General features: G+C 34.2%; 1 protein-coding gene across 5 annotated transcripts in view; it reads right to left on the bottom strand.

The window, feature by feature from the left end:
* PCSK5 (proprotein convertase subtilisin/kexin type 5) overlaps positions 1-17,976 on the bottom strand; it is a 201,356-nt gene that overhangs the window by 88,967 nt on the left and 94,413 nt on the right. For all 5 annotated transcript variants that reach the window (XR_011600080.1, XM_070938639.1, XM_070938640.1 and 2 more), the window contains exons 8-9: positions 10,456-10,668; positions 2,817-2,917 (exon numbers count right to left, since the gene is read on the bottom strand). Coding sequence is in view for 4 of the 5 variants with exons in the window: in XM_070938639.1 (XP_070794740.1) it covers positions 2,817-2,917; positions 10,456-10,668 (314 nt within the window). In the remaining variant the exon portion in view is untranslated. The remainder of the gene's footprint in view (positions 1-2,816; positions 2,918-10,455; positions 10,669-17,976) is intronic.

Genomic DNA, 17,976 nt, shown 5'->3' with positions numbered 1-17,976 from the left:
TCTTTTTCAAAAGCTGTTAATTTAGTATCAAGTGATTCCAATTTATTATCCATATACAGAAATAATTTTTGAAGCAAATCTGATGTAATTCCTTTCTCTGCAGGTTGCTCTAAGAGTTCTTTTCCTCTCCTTCATTCTTGCAAGTTTCTGGCAGTTGCTATTATGGTATTATAATCCAAAATTAAAAGTGTCTCAGGCAATGGAAAAGTTCCTTTTTTTCCTATTTTATCTTCCTGTTCCTTTAATACATTTGTCTCTATTAGCACTCTGTAGTTTCAATAAGCATCATAGTCTGGCTCATATTTATCTTTTGTTTTAAAATCCATCAATTGTCATACTCTTTAATAATAAACAAAGAACTTTTCCACAAAAGTCCACTTTGTTTCTCTTAATTCTAGTTTGTTCAAAAGCACTTTCATCAAAAAATAATCTTTCAAAATAATATTTCATTAATCCATTTAAAGTTTTTTCATTGACTTTTTAAGCTTTCTGTTAAACGTTTTTAAGTCTTAAATATCTTTTTTTGTCTTTATTCCTTTGTAAACCATAAAAAACAATAACTTACCAAGTGGAATCCTATCCTGCCATTCAGAAAATCTCTCTTTGGCTGTAAATTAATTACATCAAAAATGATTAAGAAATGATGCTCTTATGAACTTTGTACCCATATAGACTATATTAAGATTGTGGGCTTGTTAAAATTCCTGCAGTCTACTCATGAGGAGCAGTAATCTGGAGTGCAGGTGGGTGATTTCAAGATCTCTTTTTTTTCCAGAAAGACTTTGCTGGTCAGAATTCACCATCTGGCCACTGATGTCCATCACAACCTCATTCCTGATTCTTTGGGAATATCTAGTTTGCCACCAGAAGTTCTAGCAAAAGGGCTTTCTAATTGACTAAACAAAACAAGTTGGCATGGGTTTGGAAAGTAACAAACTGAAGACATTTTCATTGAACTGCTTCTCCAGTAAAATCCCATGAATGAAGTAGAACAAATACACATAAAAATCTGGAATCCTTTGTCTCACGCTTCAGGAAACAGATGGGCCATCCTTATTTTATAATCTGATTGTCAGCTCCAATGTCTTTGTTAATACCTTCCTTGGGACTAAGCTTTTTTTTTTTCACCCAACCTATTTTTTTCAGACACTTTTCATTAAGAAGAACAAACAAATGAATGGAAAAATAATATACTAATAGCAAAACCAATAGCAGATCCTGCATCAACCTTCCTAACTGCAAAAATGCTTCTGAACCTCTCATGGGTCCCCAAACTATTATTATAAAATAGAAATGTTTGGTCAGCAGTGGAAGATTATTTTTTTAAAAAAAAATTCCCAGTGTACTCAGAAAAAATGGAAAACAAGCATAGAAGGTAACATTCTGAGATACCAAGCAGATAGATGTGTGTATGTGTGTGTATCTATCTATCTATCTATCTATCTATCTATCTATCTATCTATCTATCTATCTATCTATCTACTTGCAATTGCACCATTATAAGAAAACAAGATGATACTCCTCACTAAACGTGGTTACCTTCAGGTTACGCATATGATATGAACATACATTTCCAACAAATCCAGTAATATCAGTTTTATTGAATTAAAATATTGCTGGTGAAACATTTCCCCTGATTTTTGTAAGGCTTCCAAGTCTCTTCTGGAGAACCAGAGGAACTTAGTTATGGGAGAAATGCCAGGTTTACAGGAAAGAGAAGAAGATCCATTGCCCAAACAGCTGTTTCTCAGATGCCAGTAACTGTAGCCCTAAACATATTTGTTGTTTTTATTGTTCAGTTAGTTTCAACTCCTCATGACCTCATGGACATCATTTGGAGGATTGGATATAACTTCTATTTTAAGAAAAACAATGTAGATTGTTGATAATCACTGTGTACAACTATTTGTTTAATATTTTTAGCAAAAGAGTCCTGGCAACAAGCCATTTTCTTTTTTTTCTTTTTGGATTACTGTAGTTTAAGCAATTCAGTACAAAATGTTTGTAGCCTAGAACACGGGTCCCCATGGCTTTAATGTAACATCTGATTGTTAACTGTTATAACTATTGTTTTATCCTTAAAACCATTTGGTTATATATGGAATTTGACCTTGTGTTCATTGCAAGTGGTAGAGCTATACCTACCATTATTTATGATGCACCACACAAATCTGGAATGCTGATTTAGGATTAAACTCTAAATATACTTTAAAAGAGGGAAATGCCACTATAATGTAGCTATGATGTACATCTAAGTTACATTCATTCATTCATTCACTCATTCAATTTCTATAGCTGCTCATCTCAATCAATTAGTCTAGGTCCTTACAATTCCTAAACCAAAATTTTTTTTAAACCAATAAAAACATTTAAAACCAATAGAAACTTCCAAAATAAATATACACAGCAGCCATTAGCTAATTAACTGTAAAGTTAAGAAATGGGCCCTTAACATATTTAGTGCCCCAGGCTCAGGAACATAGCCAAGTTTCTAAAACCTTATAAAAGGCTGGGAGCATTCTAATCTCCCAGAGGAGCATATTCCAGAAAGCAGGGGGCACTGAAGAAAAGGCCCATCTTCTAACCTCTGCCAGCCAACACGCTATGGTTGATCCACATGATGCTCAATCTGCTATCTTGAATTGGACGGTAGAGATTCCTAGAAAAAGGCAGTCCCTCAGGTATTCCTAATACATGAATATGGATAGATGCACAAGCATTTTTAAGTGAAAGTAACATTTTATAAGAGGAAGAACGCATAGAATCTTATGTCTTAATTATTTTTCATTCAAAAACAACAAAAAAAAGGTATTTACTTGGCTTCCAGTGCCAAAGCGATGATTCCTGCAGCCATAGGTGCAGAAGCTGACGTCCCTGTATGACTGTCTGTACAACGTTGTCTGAGGTCTGTAGTGATCTGGGGGGGAAAGTGTACGATTAAGAACAATGTTGCTGCAGACAACAAAAAGTTTCTTTTGTTGAAATAACTTATATGCATTTGAAACTTTCTTATTCAATGGGATAACTTTTTTTTAATGCTGGTTTTAGCTCTCTAAAGCATATAGATATTCAAAAATCATTTGGCTCCCAGAATACTGTAGTAATGAAATGTCTGGCAACAGTCCTTTATTACCTTCATGAGACACTTTGTTAGATGATTTGACACTTGAGCATTTTATGGTAGTGCTGCAAGCAAAATTAAATTCCAATCTAATACAAATTTTATTCTTTCAGTGGCAAGAGTAGCAGGCCATTTTTATCCCTTTGAATAACAGAAGCAGACACTCTGAATACATTTCTGCCTCAATGGAGACTGCTTGTATGACAGCAGCTCCTGCAGACTCTCACAACTGAGTACAAATGTACAGTTGTACATGCATTAGCTTCTACTTGAGTTGACATAATCAGGGTCCTTCCTCACGTAGGAGCTCACACCGTTTTTGCCCTAGAGGCATTTATGCTGTAGGCCTAGAGGAATCCAAATTACATTTGCAATGTCAATGGGACATCTTTGAAGCGTTCAAGTATTTACATGATGAGGGTTCTAGATATCTGAAACTTGAGTTTCAACAAAATCCATATAAATAATTGCTGAGGGAATGGGACCATATCTAGCCTTTCAAAGTTATGCCAGAATCCTCATTCTGAAAATGGATGGGGCAAGGATAAATACTTGGTTTAGGGCAGGAAAAAAGGAAAGCTTTATATTAAATATATTTACTCTGGTTATTACCCATCATTTATTTTCTTAAATTTTCTCTATATATTCTATTAAAAAGTACATATCGTTATATAATACAAAGGCTTTTAAAAGACACAAATGCACCCCATTTTAAAATACCATATTTTTTGGAGTTATAAGATGCACTGGAGTATAAGACGCATCTTAGTTTTGGGGGAGGAAAATAAGAAAAAAGCTGATTGGCAGGTAGATTGGCCTCCCGGAATACCCCCAATCAGCTGTTCCCAGAAGTGAATTTTATCAACAGGTTCCTTGGTTATGAGCTCTGTGCCTTGCTTTTTTTGGCTTTTTTTTTCTGCCTCTGAAAGTCTCCAAAACAGAAAAAAAAGCCTCTGAAGCTCTATTTGGGGGCTTCTTTTCTGAAGCTCTGTTTGGGGGCTTTTTTTTCTGAAGCTCTATTTGTGGGCTTCATTTCTGATGCTTTTTTCACCTCTGTTTGAGAAGCTGGATGGGGCTACATTTGGAATATAAGATGCACCCAGATTTTCACCCTCTTTTGGGGGGAAAAAGGTGGGTCTTATACTACGAAAAATATGGTAGTATTTTTTTTATAAAAGTTTTTTTATTTTTTTAGACAAACACACATACAAACATAAAATGCATTTTCTTTGAACAGAGTATTTGGCTGGTTCACAAATTTAAACAATATTTAGTCATTTCAATTAAGTTTACAATTTTTATATTTACTTTTTGCCATAGGTATTCCTTATATATTTTTTAAAACAAACCAATATTACCCTTCATTCTCATCTCTAATCTTAATCCTAATCAAATTCAATTTTTCCCTTCTGTCTATAAAAAGTATTTTAAATGCATATGTAATTGTTTTATCTTCAACATTACTACTGCTATAATAGAAAGTATTAAAATATACATTAGAAATAACTACTATTAAAGGTTTCCTCCCTGATTAATTCAAATTCCAATTAGCATTGGAAATTAAATAATTGGAAATTAGGTGTGAAATATTAAAATTTTGTATAAGCCATCTTCCATCCAGTTTAAATAAAAATATAATCTGAATATGTAAAACTTTGTAAACATATCCACACACATTTATATTTTGTAAACATATGCAAACTTAGTAAACATATCCAAACTACCATTATGTAGTTATACCAATTAGAAAATAAATATTAAATTACAATTATAAAAATATGATTAATAAAAAAAAGCATATATTAGAACTGAATGTACTTCATCCATAGAAAAGTACATCAGAGATCAACATAAGAAAAAAGAATAATCACTTTTTATAAGAGTAGCCTCAGGACACAATGTATAAAGCTGCTTAAAACATGGAATATAAATTCGTGGAATATAAATTGTAACAATAAACGCCACTGCCAGTAAATGATAAATATAACTGCCAATAAAAGAATTAACAGAAAGCCAAAAAAGTTACATGCATAGGCACTTAGTTATGTTTGTGCTATAACTTTGAAACCAGTAACAGTATTCTGGGTAGAGGATAGGGATGGGTGAATGGGAAATGATGCAAAAAGCAAATTCTTGCTTTCCTAACAATTGTTGCATATGAAGTACTTATCATGTGCCAAACTTGATAATTTTGTATTCAGGTCTACACAAGTTGTAAATCAAGTATCAGTAACAGTATCACTTCTGTAAACTTCTCAGTGACTTGGCATTAAATAGTACGGTACATGTTAAAACTCAGTTTGTCTACATTGCATTTCTTAAAGTTTGGTCCTAGGATCTCTGGGCATTCACAAAACCCTTTCAGGGGTCTGCAGAGTCAAACTTATTTGCTAGCCTATGCTGAAAATTAATACAATATTAAAATCCCATCAAACAACTGTGATAAGCAACAATGGCAGTGAATGTGTCAGTATTAATATAAATGATAATGATAATCTATATTCTTTTGGGATCCTCCATTATTTTCAAAAGTGGGAAGGGGTCCTGAGGGAAAAAAGTTTGGGAAATAACGCAATGTGAAAGAAATTTGTATAAAATGATGTATTGTTGGTATTTAATGCCTAATAAACTGTCAAAGATGTATATGGGAATGTCAAGTAAGTGTCGGAAATGCAACCTATACTTTTTATCACTTCTGGTGGACTTGCCAAACATCAAGAAATATTGGAACAAAATATGTGTTTGACTCAAACATATAGAAAACAGAAACAGAAAAGAGAATAACAGAGTTGGAAGGGACCCTGGAGGTCTTAGGCAATTAAAACTGGTGGTTTCTCTTTTATGTATGATGGATACCAGACCAAAAGGAAACGCAGGCCTTTGTTTTGATATATAACATCCCAAGACTTCTATCTACATCGAATGGAAAGATATGCAAACCCCTAGAATAAATTGGAAAATTAATAGAGCTGGCTGAGATAGCAAAACTGACTGCTGATGAAAAAGTACTGTCTAGCTTTGTTTCAATTTGGATACTGTTTTTGAACTTCTTGTTCAAAAATAATAGAAATAAAACTGATTTGGAGATTTGATGATTAGATGTGTTCCAATTATAGAAATATTGTGTATTGTTTTGTTTTTGTTTACTACATATGATTTACATATTATGTCTTTATTTTTGTTTAAATATACAGTCAGGTTACTTTACTATATATTTGTGTCGGTATTGAAGTAAGTTGGAAGTTACTCTTTTTCTACATCTTTTTTCATATCTTTTTTCTTTTAATTTAATTTAATTTAATTAATTAAATTTATATGCTGCCCCTCTCCGAAGAGTCAGGGCGGATCACAATACATTTTAAAAAATAATTATAAAAAAAAATTGAAAAATTAAAATCATTAAAAACATTAAAAACTCATTCACACCATTTTCTTGTTACAATTCTTTTGCTTGCTGTTCTCTTTTTCTAATTTTTTCTGTATTTGTGGGTTATTGAAATTCAATAAAGTCATATATAAAAAAAGAAACACTATATAGAATTAAATGCTTAAGGTCTGTAGGTCGACTGCCCAGATTCAGAATGTTATAGTGCCTGAAATTGATTTCATATAGCAAATTGACCACTAGGGATGTAGAAAGATTCGCAGGCTATTTCTGATCTTCATTAAACTGGCTTCAGTGGAACACTTGGTAGCATACAAGAAAAATCAATCAACAATAAATTATGTCCCTCCTGCTCCTTCCTTAAAATAGCATGAAGTGTGCAGCTGGATAGGTGTTGATAAGTGTTAATTTTTTAAAAAAATCAAAAAGAAACCCACTAATATGTTACATTTATATGATTGATTGATTGCATTTCCTTTTTAAAAATTAAATACAAATAATGTCAAGTACTTTTCAGTCATTTAATTTATATAAAGCAGACTTAGAACCACTTAGAAATATAAAAAGGAAAAATGGAAAGGTGTAGAAGCAACATCTTGCTTCTACTTTTTGAGTTATCAACATTTTGTTTGAGAATAGTTCCATTATTTCAGCTAACAAAGTAAATAAACCATTATGATAGAGATCAAGGCACCCACCAAACAAACTTCACATCAATCTATTGTATTACTTATGCTCCACCCAAAGAAGTCTCAAATGAAAATCTTGCAGAAACAAAAAATATATCCCAGGCTTACAATTCCTCTGAATTAAGCAAAAGGTTATTGTGCTTTTCCTTAGGAAGTGGCTGTCACTGAAGATGACCCAGAAACTACAGCTGGCATAGAATGCAATTGTCTGACAGTAGAAGCCAATATAGTAGAGATATGGTGTTGTTTGTTGCACTATTACTTTCAAACAGCATTCTCATTGAGGTCAGTTAAAATTGTGCTTTTCCACAGAGACTTTGAAGAAGAGAGCTTCATACTGGGTTAACAGCAATACTAGGGGCCATTCGATTATTTTCCCTGTCTGAGGTTGGTTATACTTTTATGTTGTCTTTATTTTCTTAATATGCTGTGATCATCCTGGACTATGGAACTGATGGCATACATCATATTATTTATAAATAATAAATAAATGTAGGCCATAATATATGTACTGGCTTGAGGTATTCACATTTTTATTATACAGATTAATAAGAACAGTAAGATCCATAATTAGTTTTGAAGAAAACAGCAAAATATATCAATAGTATAATTATTTGTAATTCCCTTTCCTACTAAGGTTCAAATATTATATTTTTTTAAGTTGCCAAATCCTCAGGAGAGGTGGTTTGGACTATAGAGGGTTGAAGAAGCAGGAAGGGCAAGAAAGTCTTAGTGACTCAACAGATTTTATTTATATTAACTCTGGATTCAAATTATATTTCTTGTTAGATTGTTTGTTTTAGCTCAAGGCTTCATTACAACATTATCAACAGAGTTATGAGCATAATAATATTAGGCATAATTAGATTTATGCTAAGACATGCTATAGACACTGAATTATTATTCACATATTAATCCCATCACCTGTTTTATTTCGATTATTAAAAGAGACATTTCACTCAGAAAAGGGTAACAAAAATGCTCTGAATGGAAATTCTACTTGAGCCATGTAAAATGTTTTGATGTAAACTGGCTGAATTGATTTTTCTTCTTTAAATCAAAGTTGATTAAACATATCTGCTTTGTATATTATCTCAATTACCATCTAATCTTTTTTTTAAATGATGAGAACCCCGAAGTTGCCTTGTTTGATTCATTACCTGCTCTCTCCCCTGAGTCAAATGGACTTATAATTAGGGATTCTGGAGTCAGGTGGCCTCATAATTAGGCATGTGCAAACTATTATGTTCTTTTTTTCAACCTGGAGTGGCAACTCCATGTATTCTAAGTATAAAACAAAACATGAGAATTTTCTTGTAAAATGAAAACTCAAAACAAATAAGACCTTTTGAGCAGTGTCCTTCACTTTTTTTGGGGGGGGGGGGGGGGAACGGGACTATCCCAAGTGCTGAGGTTTTGTAGATTGTGAATTGTTTTTTTTTCTCTCCAAATCTTTTTCAGTCTAACCAGCCCATCAGCAGAAACCTATTACGTTTCTGCTGTTACTGATTCAGATTGGGTGAAGCAGATTAGAGTGGCATATGAGGAAAAAAAAAAATCAAAGATCAAGAAATTTGGGTAGGATCATCAAATTACATTATCAAATTATATGATCTCAAATTCTATACAAATAATCTGGAGAGATTACACAGTGGGTCCAATTCTGTTATTGCCTAAGTCTAGACACGTTCTTCTCATAACTAATAGACTTCATTGCAGGAACCTGAGTCTCTCAATTGAAAAGGGGTGCTTTGGAAGATGCTATTTCTTTGAGATAGATAGGTGGCTGCCTGAAAATGCATGTAGATTTATAATAGACAGATGCAGTTGTAAATTACAACTGCCAGATTACGCAGAATTAGGATTGTTCCTGGATGTTGTTACCACTCCATCACTAAGTAGCAATTTGAGACTGTCAAGATTTCAAGAAACCTTTCAAATAAAACTGCCCCAACAGTTGCTTGCATGGCTTTGAATTCATTTATCAAATATATAGGATGGGATGACTGGACAGGTTTAAATGCATAGTGCTACTCAGTCCAATAGTCTAACTGCACTACTTGAGATCAAGAGAAATCACGCAGAATCATATTTTTGCTATTGTTGCTCTTATATCAGAGAAATGTGAATAAAGCTTGATAAGGCATTATCCTTTTCTTGAGCACTAGAAGCCAAAGCTAGTTTAGAACATTAGATTAGCAGTGATGACATTATCTAGCTTGGGTAATGAAATGTCTGCAAGAAAACAAGTTCAGAGAGCACCAAGGAAACCTTATTTCAATCCTGAGCTATTCTCCTTTATTAGTACTAGAAGCCAAAATAATTTTATACGCTTTGCATGTATAAATGCACGTTGTAATCTGTGACTAAAAGTCATGGAAAGTTGTCTTTGGAATTCTTGCATTTTTAGAAATAATTAATTATATTTCAAGTGCTTGGAATCTTCAATCTTGTTTTAATTAATATGAAACACAAAAATGATCCTAGGCTGAATTATTTATGGCTTCAGCATGGGATGTTTAAGAAAAACTTATCTAGAAATATTTGAACTGATATGTGTTACACTATATCATGTTTTTGAGTGAATGGGAATTAAATGCTTGTACAAGAGTAGATTATCAATTAAAGCCAATATTATCAAAATACTCTTGAATTCAAGATGGTAAATTTCATCATGGAAATATTTTTTGCTAGAAAAATGAATGACTTCTTCCTTATTTTACCATTTTTTGAAGAAATTATAGAAAAAAAACCCAATATATAAAATTTATCAAAAGAAAAATAAGTAGAAGAAAGCAGATGATAACAGAATAATTACTGGAATGAAGAGTTACCTCAGAATTTGTCTTTAAAATTAATCATCTGAAAACAGCAAGGTTTCCAGGAGAGATGGCTATTATCCCAGATTATTAGAAGAAACGATATATTTTGAAAAATAGCCGATCTTAACTCCTTATTAGCAGCAAGAGACTGAAAAGGAGAAAACATTAAACAAATTTGTATTCATGATGGAAAACTAGGATTGAGAGAGAACAAATGTGTTTTTCCCTCCCTTAAATTGGAAGATTTTCTGTATGTTTGTTTCTTGTGCAAATCAGTTTTTGGTTGAGGATGAAAAAGAGTTTTTAGGAGCAAATCCTTTAAAATAAAAAAAAATATCAAGTAATTTTAGGATAAATAAAACCTAGAATATATTTACAAAAAGAAGTTGTCAATTTTATTTTCAATTGAACTTCAATCATGGTGAAAAGACCACATACTATTTTCCTGTCATAGGATTCTCCGCTGCTGTAGGTTGTAGCTAATGTTGATGCACATTCTTCTAGATACCAAGGTTTCCTTCCACTTTCAGCTGTGCTACTGATGGAGATGGTATAGATGCTATTGGTGTAGCCATCACACGAGCAATGATCTTTACTTCTTCCACCATTTCCAGATGCCCACACATAAATGGAGCCCAAGTTGTTTCTGCCCTATTTGAAATAAATTACAAAATATTGAAATTAGAAGTAGATATTAAGTTGTAATAGCCCTTTTTTATAATTTAATTTGGATAAAATGTTTTATTTGTAATTTAAATCCATCCTATAAAATAGCAAATAGAGATTATAGTACTCTTCCATTTTAAGTTCTTGTTACTAATACTTGCTGTCCCAAAAAGGTTATGAAATTACCAGTGAATAAATTAATAAACTAAATGAAGGACTTTCATTCCTATTTATTTATTTATGCAACACATAAGTTTCTTTTTCTTATTTAATCTTGTAAAAAGAATACTCTATTCTGATCGCATCAGAGAATGAACATATATATTAGTTCTTTCCACTTCCATCATAACTAATTCTCTAATAGATGAATGAATAAAATAAAATATTACAATAAAATATTGTTTTTATTAACTACTTTACATTTTAGATTGTGCTTCTTATAAAGCTTAATTGAATTAGTTTTATCATTATACATAATATTTCATGGACTATATGTATTATACCGTTTAATAATTCAATATCATTACAAATGTATAAACCATTTCTTCTAAAGTCTATCTACCTAGAGATAATTATGGATTTTAATTAAGATGAGATAGGAAGTAAGTTTTTTAAATTTATACCAACTTAGCCTGCAGCTTTAAGTTATCAAGTATTTAGCAGGTGGTCCGTGCACAGTCTTTCTTTTGGTATCAATCTGGATCACTCCTTGATTTAACAAGAAGTCCCAGGACAGGAAGTGCAACATAAAGTATCTGGAGCAATGTTGACAGGTGATGAGGAATGACAATACCCAGAGTTGAGTACAATCCCATGTTCGAACCTATACTATCACAGTAAAAGCAGTAAAAGATCAATACTTGTTTTGTACACATCAGTGTGGATGCTCTAGTACTCGGCTTTTCCCCTCCTTCTTTTTTAACGAAACCATGGTGGATAATCATCCATTGATTGGATATTAGACATCACCAATATGCTGAGGATATCATTTTATATCTTGGTCTAAGGCAAACAGGAGATGCGATGGAAAGCCTAAATGCTGCCTAACATTTAGAAATAAATGGGGGCAAAACAGATCTTCACAGCAAGACGAGGTTACTATTAGTTCAGAACTCTTATAGTACCATGGAAGTTCCATCTAAAACTCTTGATGAGTAGCACTTTCCCTGAAGGAGCTAGTATGCAGTCTCATAAAATCATAAAATCCTGGCTTTTGAAACAACAGGTGTAAGATATGTCCAGTTGCACCTTTGCTGGTCCAGTTAGCTGATTTTTGCTGATCTGTCTGTTATACCTTACCCTCTCTGAAATCAGGAAGTAAGCACTTAAGACAGTGATTCACTTCATCTCTCTTTTATGTGTGGCTTTATTTTTCATGAAGCTGCCCTTTGAGGATGACTCAGAAACGCAACTTTAGCAGAATGCAGTAACATGTTTTATTGCCTTTAGGATCATCTTCCGTAGGGAGAATATGTCTGACCCATATTGTCTAGCAGGAAAATGATCTAGCTGCCCAGCTTGAGAAAAACTTGGGTGTACAGGACACAGATAATCACATTTCCAGTATGCTATATAATATTTGAAATTTGTACATACATTTCCAAAAATATTTTTGTTTACTCAATATATATTAGTTTTGTAAATTTAAAAGAGTATATTTTGGAAAATATACCTTGACTCTTTTTTAATGCACTATGATATAACCCAAGTCTCAAAATGGAATAAAAATTGATTTTGTGTAAATCTAAATGGATGTTGGGATCTTTTATATTAATAAAATTAGTGGATGATAATGATAATGAGCTTTTATCATTTTCTTTGTTAAAAGATAAATAACATTTGTCAGTTGCTACCAAAAAGTAGTATTTACAGTTGTTTATTGACATCTTGATTTGGACCAGCAGCATTTTCATCTCAAAGTTAGCTAAGTTATTAAATGTGATTCTGAGTCCAAAAAAATCAATGATCAGTCTTTATAAATACCAATTATTCATATATCAATTTGATCTGTTAATTGGTAAGAAATGCGAGACCCTCATTTTCGCTTAAAAAACAAAAATGTTTAACTAAACAAAAATCAATACTAAACACCTTTTTAGATCTTAGATTACACATTGTACAACAAATTTGCAATTTATTGAAACAGGGCATTTGTACAGAAGAATAAGTAATTATATTATTGGACATGCACCTAAAGTAACATTTATGATTGTTAAATCATAAGTTTTTGCAGTGTTCTAAAGTTACTATTTTATGGGAAGAAATATAATAATTAGATATATTAATTTGACTTTGAAACAAATCAAAGTAATATTTTCAGATGCACATAATCTATTGAATTATATAACCACAACATAAAGTTTGACTGCTAGTCAATGGTAATAGATTTTTGTGTCTTTATTATTGCCAAGACATTAATTTTCAACATTGGAAAGATAAATTTATGGCTCTAATTACCCAGTAGGTTCCATATCACATATATATATATATATATATATATTACTTGCCTCCTACAAACAAGCTGCCTATAGACGTAGATTATGTATGAACAATTACAATGAAATATGATTATCTTTTGTTGAAGTGTTATAAAAATTTATCCTCCCTCCTCCACTCTGAGAAGTCATATGTTTCAATTCAATCACTTTGGTTTAGTGATTAAGCCATCACACTAGAAACAAGTTCTGCTCCTGCTTTAACCACAAAAGCTGGGTGAGTGGCCCAGTCACTCAATCCATTTCATCAGGCTTAGGCTACTAACAGATTGGTCAATTCCTGTTGCAACCAATGGATCAACAATGAGTTGAGCTGAAAAAAAGAGTGATACTGCACTAGTAGGTAAACAATGATGAAGATGAAAAATGTGTATGTGTGTATGTGTGTGTGTACACAGACACACGTTTCTATCTACCTGTCTATGTCTGTCTGTTTGTCGGTTTGTCTATCTCTCTTGCTCTCTGTGTGTATACATACATTATTTCAGCATTGTTTTTAATATATAATATATATTAATATAATTTATAAATTATATATAATATATAATTATATATTATAGGTAATCCTTGAATTGCAAATGTAATGGAGCCTGCCAATTACATTTGTAACTTGAGAATTTATTGGAGTGAATCATGTTAAATGAACGTGAAAAATCCCTGCCCTCATCCATTCATTTACTAATTGAATGTGCAGGTTGTTAAGTGCACGAGGTATCTTAGGGTTGGGAACAGCATGGGGGGGCCTTAGTGCTTCTCTCCACCCAAGGGCTCTCCTAACCACTGAGATATCTATGCTTCCTCCTCAATCCTTACCTTTCAGCTGGTTTGGACCGGTTCAGACGAACCATTTGTTAAATTTTTGTGCAGTTCAGAGAACTGGCTAGTCACACCACTGGCTAGCCCTGCTCACCCCGCCATGCCCCCCCAAGTCACTCTATATTTGCCTCGCCCACCTTGGCCATGGCATAGCAGCTGCTGTTCTCTGGCTCCCTCATTCGCTAGCTCGCTTGCCTCAACCATGTGGCCCCTGTGGCCCATACCACTTGCCTGCCTTCATCCTGGCCTCCCATGCAGCCCAGCTACATGCTGAGCCTTCCTTTGCCATTCTCCGTTGCCTCCCACACAGCCCAGCTACCTGCCTGTCTGGTGAGCCTTCTTTCGCCTCTTTGGAAATGTGAACAGCCTGTTACAGGGCCTCCCTAGGGCTTCCACAGCCTGTTACAGGCTGAAATGGAGGGTCCTTGGGCCCAATCCAGCCTTCCATGCCCCCTTCAGGCCTCCCTAGGGCTCCCCCAGCCTGTTTCAGACTGAAATGGAGGATCCCTGGCCCCGATCCAGGCCTCCCCACCCCATTTTCCATGGCTTTACTGTAGTTACTTTTCAAAGAGCTGCAAAAGAGGCTGAGCCACGTGGCAGAGAAACCAAAATCTTTTATTCAGAAGCCGGTAAACCTGCAAGAACATGAGATGTAAGGAAAACAGCTTTCCCTTAAAAGACTTCGGTTTCTGCTTAGTTTGGACCCAGTCTGGTCAGGCTTAGTTTGGGCCCAAGACTAAGTCTGTTTGCTGCTGACTAGCTAGTTCGAATGAGCAGCTTCAGGGATTGGGGTGTGGTAGCTAATCAACAAGGGTCTTGCAGTTCAGCCCGATGAGACAAAGGAAGCTACCTCCCCTTTCATTGGCTGCTGCTGCCTCAATCCCTGATGCAGGAGGCTGCTGTGGCCCAATCCAGGCCTAGGCTTGCTGATCACATGGCCCCAGATGAAGTCTTTTATCCAGAAGCTGGTGAAAATGATTTCCTTAGATTTCACGTTCTTACAGCTTCACCATCATCTGAATAAAACACTTTGGCTTCTCTGTGGGTCAGCCTCTTCTGGACCTCTGGAGAACTTCAAAAAAATAAGGTCTTCAACAAGTAAGTAATAAAGTAAATGGCATGATTAACATTTCCATTATTTTCAGTGGGAAATAAAGGTAATTAAGTTAGCATATTAAGGTTATGTTTAAAAATATAAAAGAACTATATGTTAAAAATGTCCCTGATTTGTAACTAAATCATTTGTCCATCCTTTGATTTTTCCAGAAAATTGTACATTTTTGTTTTGATAAAAGCAAAGTGAATATTCATTCAATCTGTTTCTTCAGAGTAGTTCATCTCTCACCATCCTCTAAAGATGTTTCTGTCTGTTCCTCATGGATGGACGGCCATTCTGGTAATTCTGTAACTACGTTACATCTAAGGCTAAAGCCTCAGGATAGTAATGCAAAATTTTCTTCAATGATGTTAAACATTTACAAGCTGAATTTCAACTACCATCAAAGGAAATGCATTTCCTTCTCAAATTGTAAATTCCAAGTTATTTTGTTTCATTTTAATAGCCCATCATTTGGAAATGCATACAAATTGATTCATACTGTGTGTTTCCCTGATTTTACCAATCTTGTCAGAAGAAGAAGTAACATAAATGTTATTAAACAAAGGCATTTTTTATATAGATTCCAATTTCAACTTAAATGCCATCTTTTAATTTTTCTTTGCAAATATAGCAGTAAACATAGCATTACAGTGATAAATGAAATACAATTTTCAAGATTTTGACTTTCACTATGTTTAATATCTATGGTTAATCTGTATGGATTACAGTTTTGTTAAAGACAAATTAGTTGGAAGAAAGGACCTTAATTTTATGTGGCACAAAATATGTTTTCCTATATATTTTGTGCCACATAAAATGAAGGTCCTTTCTTCCTTTTGAACCAAAGTGGAGAAAAATAACTGAAGAAAGATTCATTAATTAAATTCACTTTCAACTTGTCTTTCAGTCATATAAATGTTGATGCTGACTTAGGAAAGATTTTAATTTTATTCAGAGAAATTTAATAAAAAGCAAATACTTTTGAAGAAAATATTCCATAATTTTCTGTCATTAATATATAAAGTTTCATATAACTATTTCAAACTAATTTCTCAATGGGCTACAACTGTTCACAGGATCAGTCTTAAGCATATATTATAATCCTTGGCATTGGAATTTGTTTCATTTATTAATATATTTTTAGCTCTGTGTTTGGCTCAACTTTTTAGAAGAGAGAGAGAGAGAGAGTGTGTGTATGAGATAGAACAGGTCTTTTCTATTGTTTCACTTCTGTACAAAATTCTTGGGAATCGGTTTACCCAATATAGTCTGTTTTCCTTTTCTTTTTTCCAACAACTTGCTTCTAACCATTAATGTTTGGAACAGCTGGAATGAATCTTCTAGGGATTCTGAATTAGATACCTCATAAGTCATATAAAACTCAGAATATTAGTCCTCTCTAACCTTAGTCTCTATTACTTGCCCAGATAATTGTTTTTTAAACCTGACCTTAGAGTTATTTGCCTCCAGATATTTGTAGTTCAAAAAAATAGGCTTTGGAACTTCGTAGACCAAGTTTCAAAGGAACTGCATGAATTCTTCTATTTAAGATGCAATTTTATTTATATTCTTAAAATAATCTTCAGAGTAAAAAAAGCTTAACATTTAAAAACTGGTCAAATTATATAAGCCATTTCTAGTCTGGATTTTCAAATGAATAATGAAGAATCATAACTGATTGCATCATTTGGAACAGACAAAATAGCTTCAAGCTATTCCCTAAAGAGCTATAATTAGTATTTAATTTGTAAGCATAGCAAAAACTAAACAAAAGAATAAAGGCTGCTGGCTGAAGCAAAAGTCAGTGTATGTATAGACACTGCATTCTCACTTTTCAAGCTATTTTAGTTTCTACCACCATAAATATATTTTGAGATCCTAAAAATGATAAATGATTGGCAATGTCTATCATGCTCCTCCAAACCCTAACCCAAACCCTAACCCAGCTCTGAGAAATGCCACCTCAAGCCCTATGTTGCAGTCAGCTACCCCAGTGCCACAGTGGGAAGCAGCAGCTAGCACTGCAGCCATGCACTAGGGCAAAAACCTGTTCCAACCCAGCACCATGCATGAAGGCCCAGTTACTTCTGCCATCTTCACTTCACAGCCCCTTCCACCATGTGGTGCACCATTCCCACCACCTTTGACTTGTACTGTCCTGGCCCTACTGTCCCAAGCTGAGCTTCTTCTTCTTCCTGCTACTGAGCGCACCTGGCCTGGCCCTTCCTTTTGAGGTCACACACGTCAGGAGCAAGCAAGTCACGGATAGGCCCAAGCAGATATTTTACTGTTGATCACCAATATTACAAGATTTTTTTTCCAGATTGTCTGCTTCCTCTTGGGAAATGGCTTATATAGACTGAACGATTAGATTTTAGATGTTTCCTCCCCAGAATGAAGGACTCTAACGTGGACTATGTTTTCTCTCTGGCTTAACCTCCTCCCCTTCAGCTGGGGATTCAACTACACACAACCTCTTTCCCAAGAAAGCCTTGGGAAATGTTCAACTTTCTTGAGGCCTCACAAGGTTTTAGAAGACTTCATGCAGCTACATGAGATCTTGAGAAAAAGGCGTCACATGTCCAGCAGCATTTTCGCAAGGCCTCAGGAATCCCTTCCAAAATCTTGTTGAGGCCGCAGGAAGGCCGCATGCAACCTTGGGAAGAAGGCCATGTGTAACCTCAGGAAGAAAGGTCAGGCCAAATATTCTTCATCGGCAGTGGAGCTGAAGAATGTGAAAATCAGTGATGGACAGAAGAATGCTGGGGCAAGTGTGGCAAAATAAAGTGTGGCATAGTGTCGTGAGCCAAAATGGTAGAGATGGGGGAGGGGAATACAGTGAATGGGGGCAGTTGAAACAACCCTGCAATCATTTGGGCAGGC

The sequence above is a fragment of the Pituophis catenifer genome, unplaced genomic scaffold (assembly GCF_029215685.1).
Source record: "Pituophis catenifer annectens isolate HBS135680 unplaced genomic scaffold, rPitCat1.0.hap2 SCAF_2, whole genome shotgun sequence".
Lineage (NCBI taxonomy): Eukaryota > Metazoa > Chordata > Lepidosauria > Squamata > Colubridae > Pituophis > Pituophis catenifer.
Note: the sequence above shows the minus strand (reverse complement) of the source record. Positions and strands in the feature narration are given on the sequence as shown.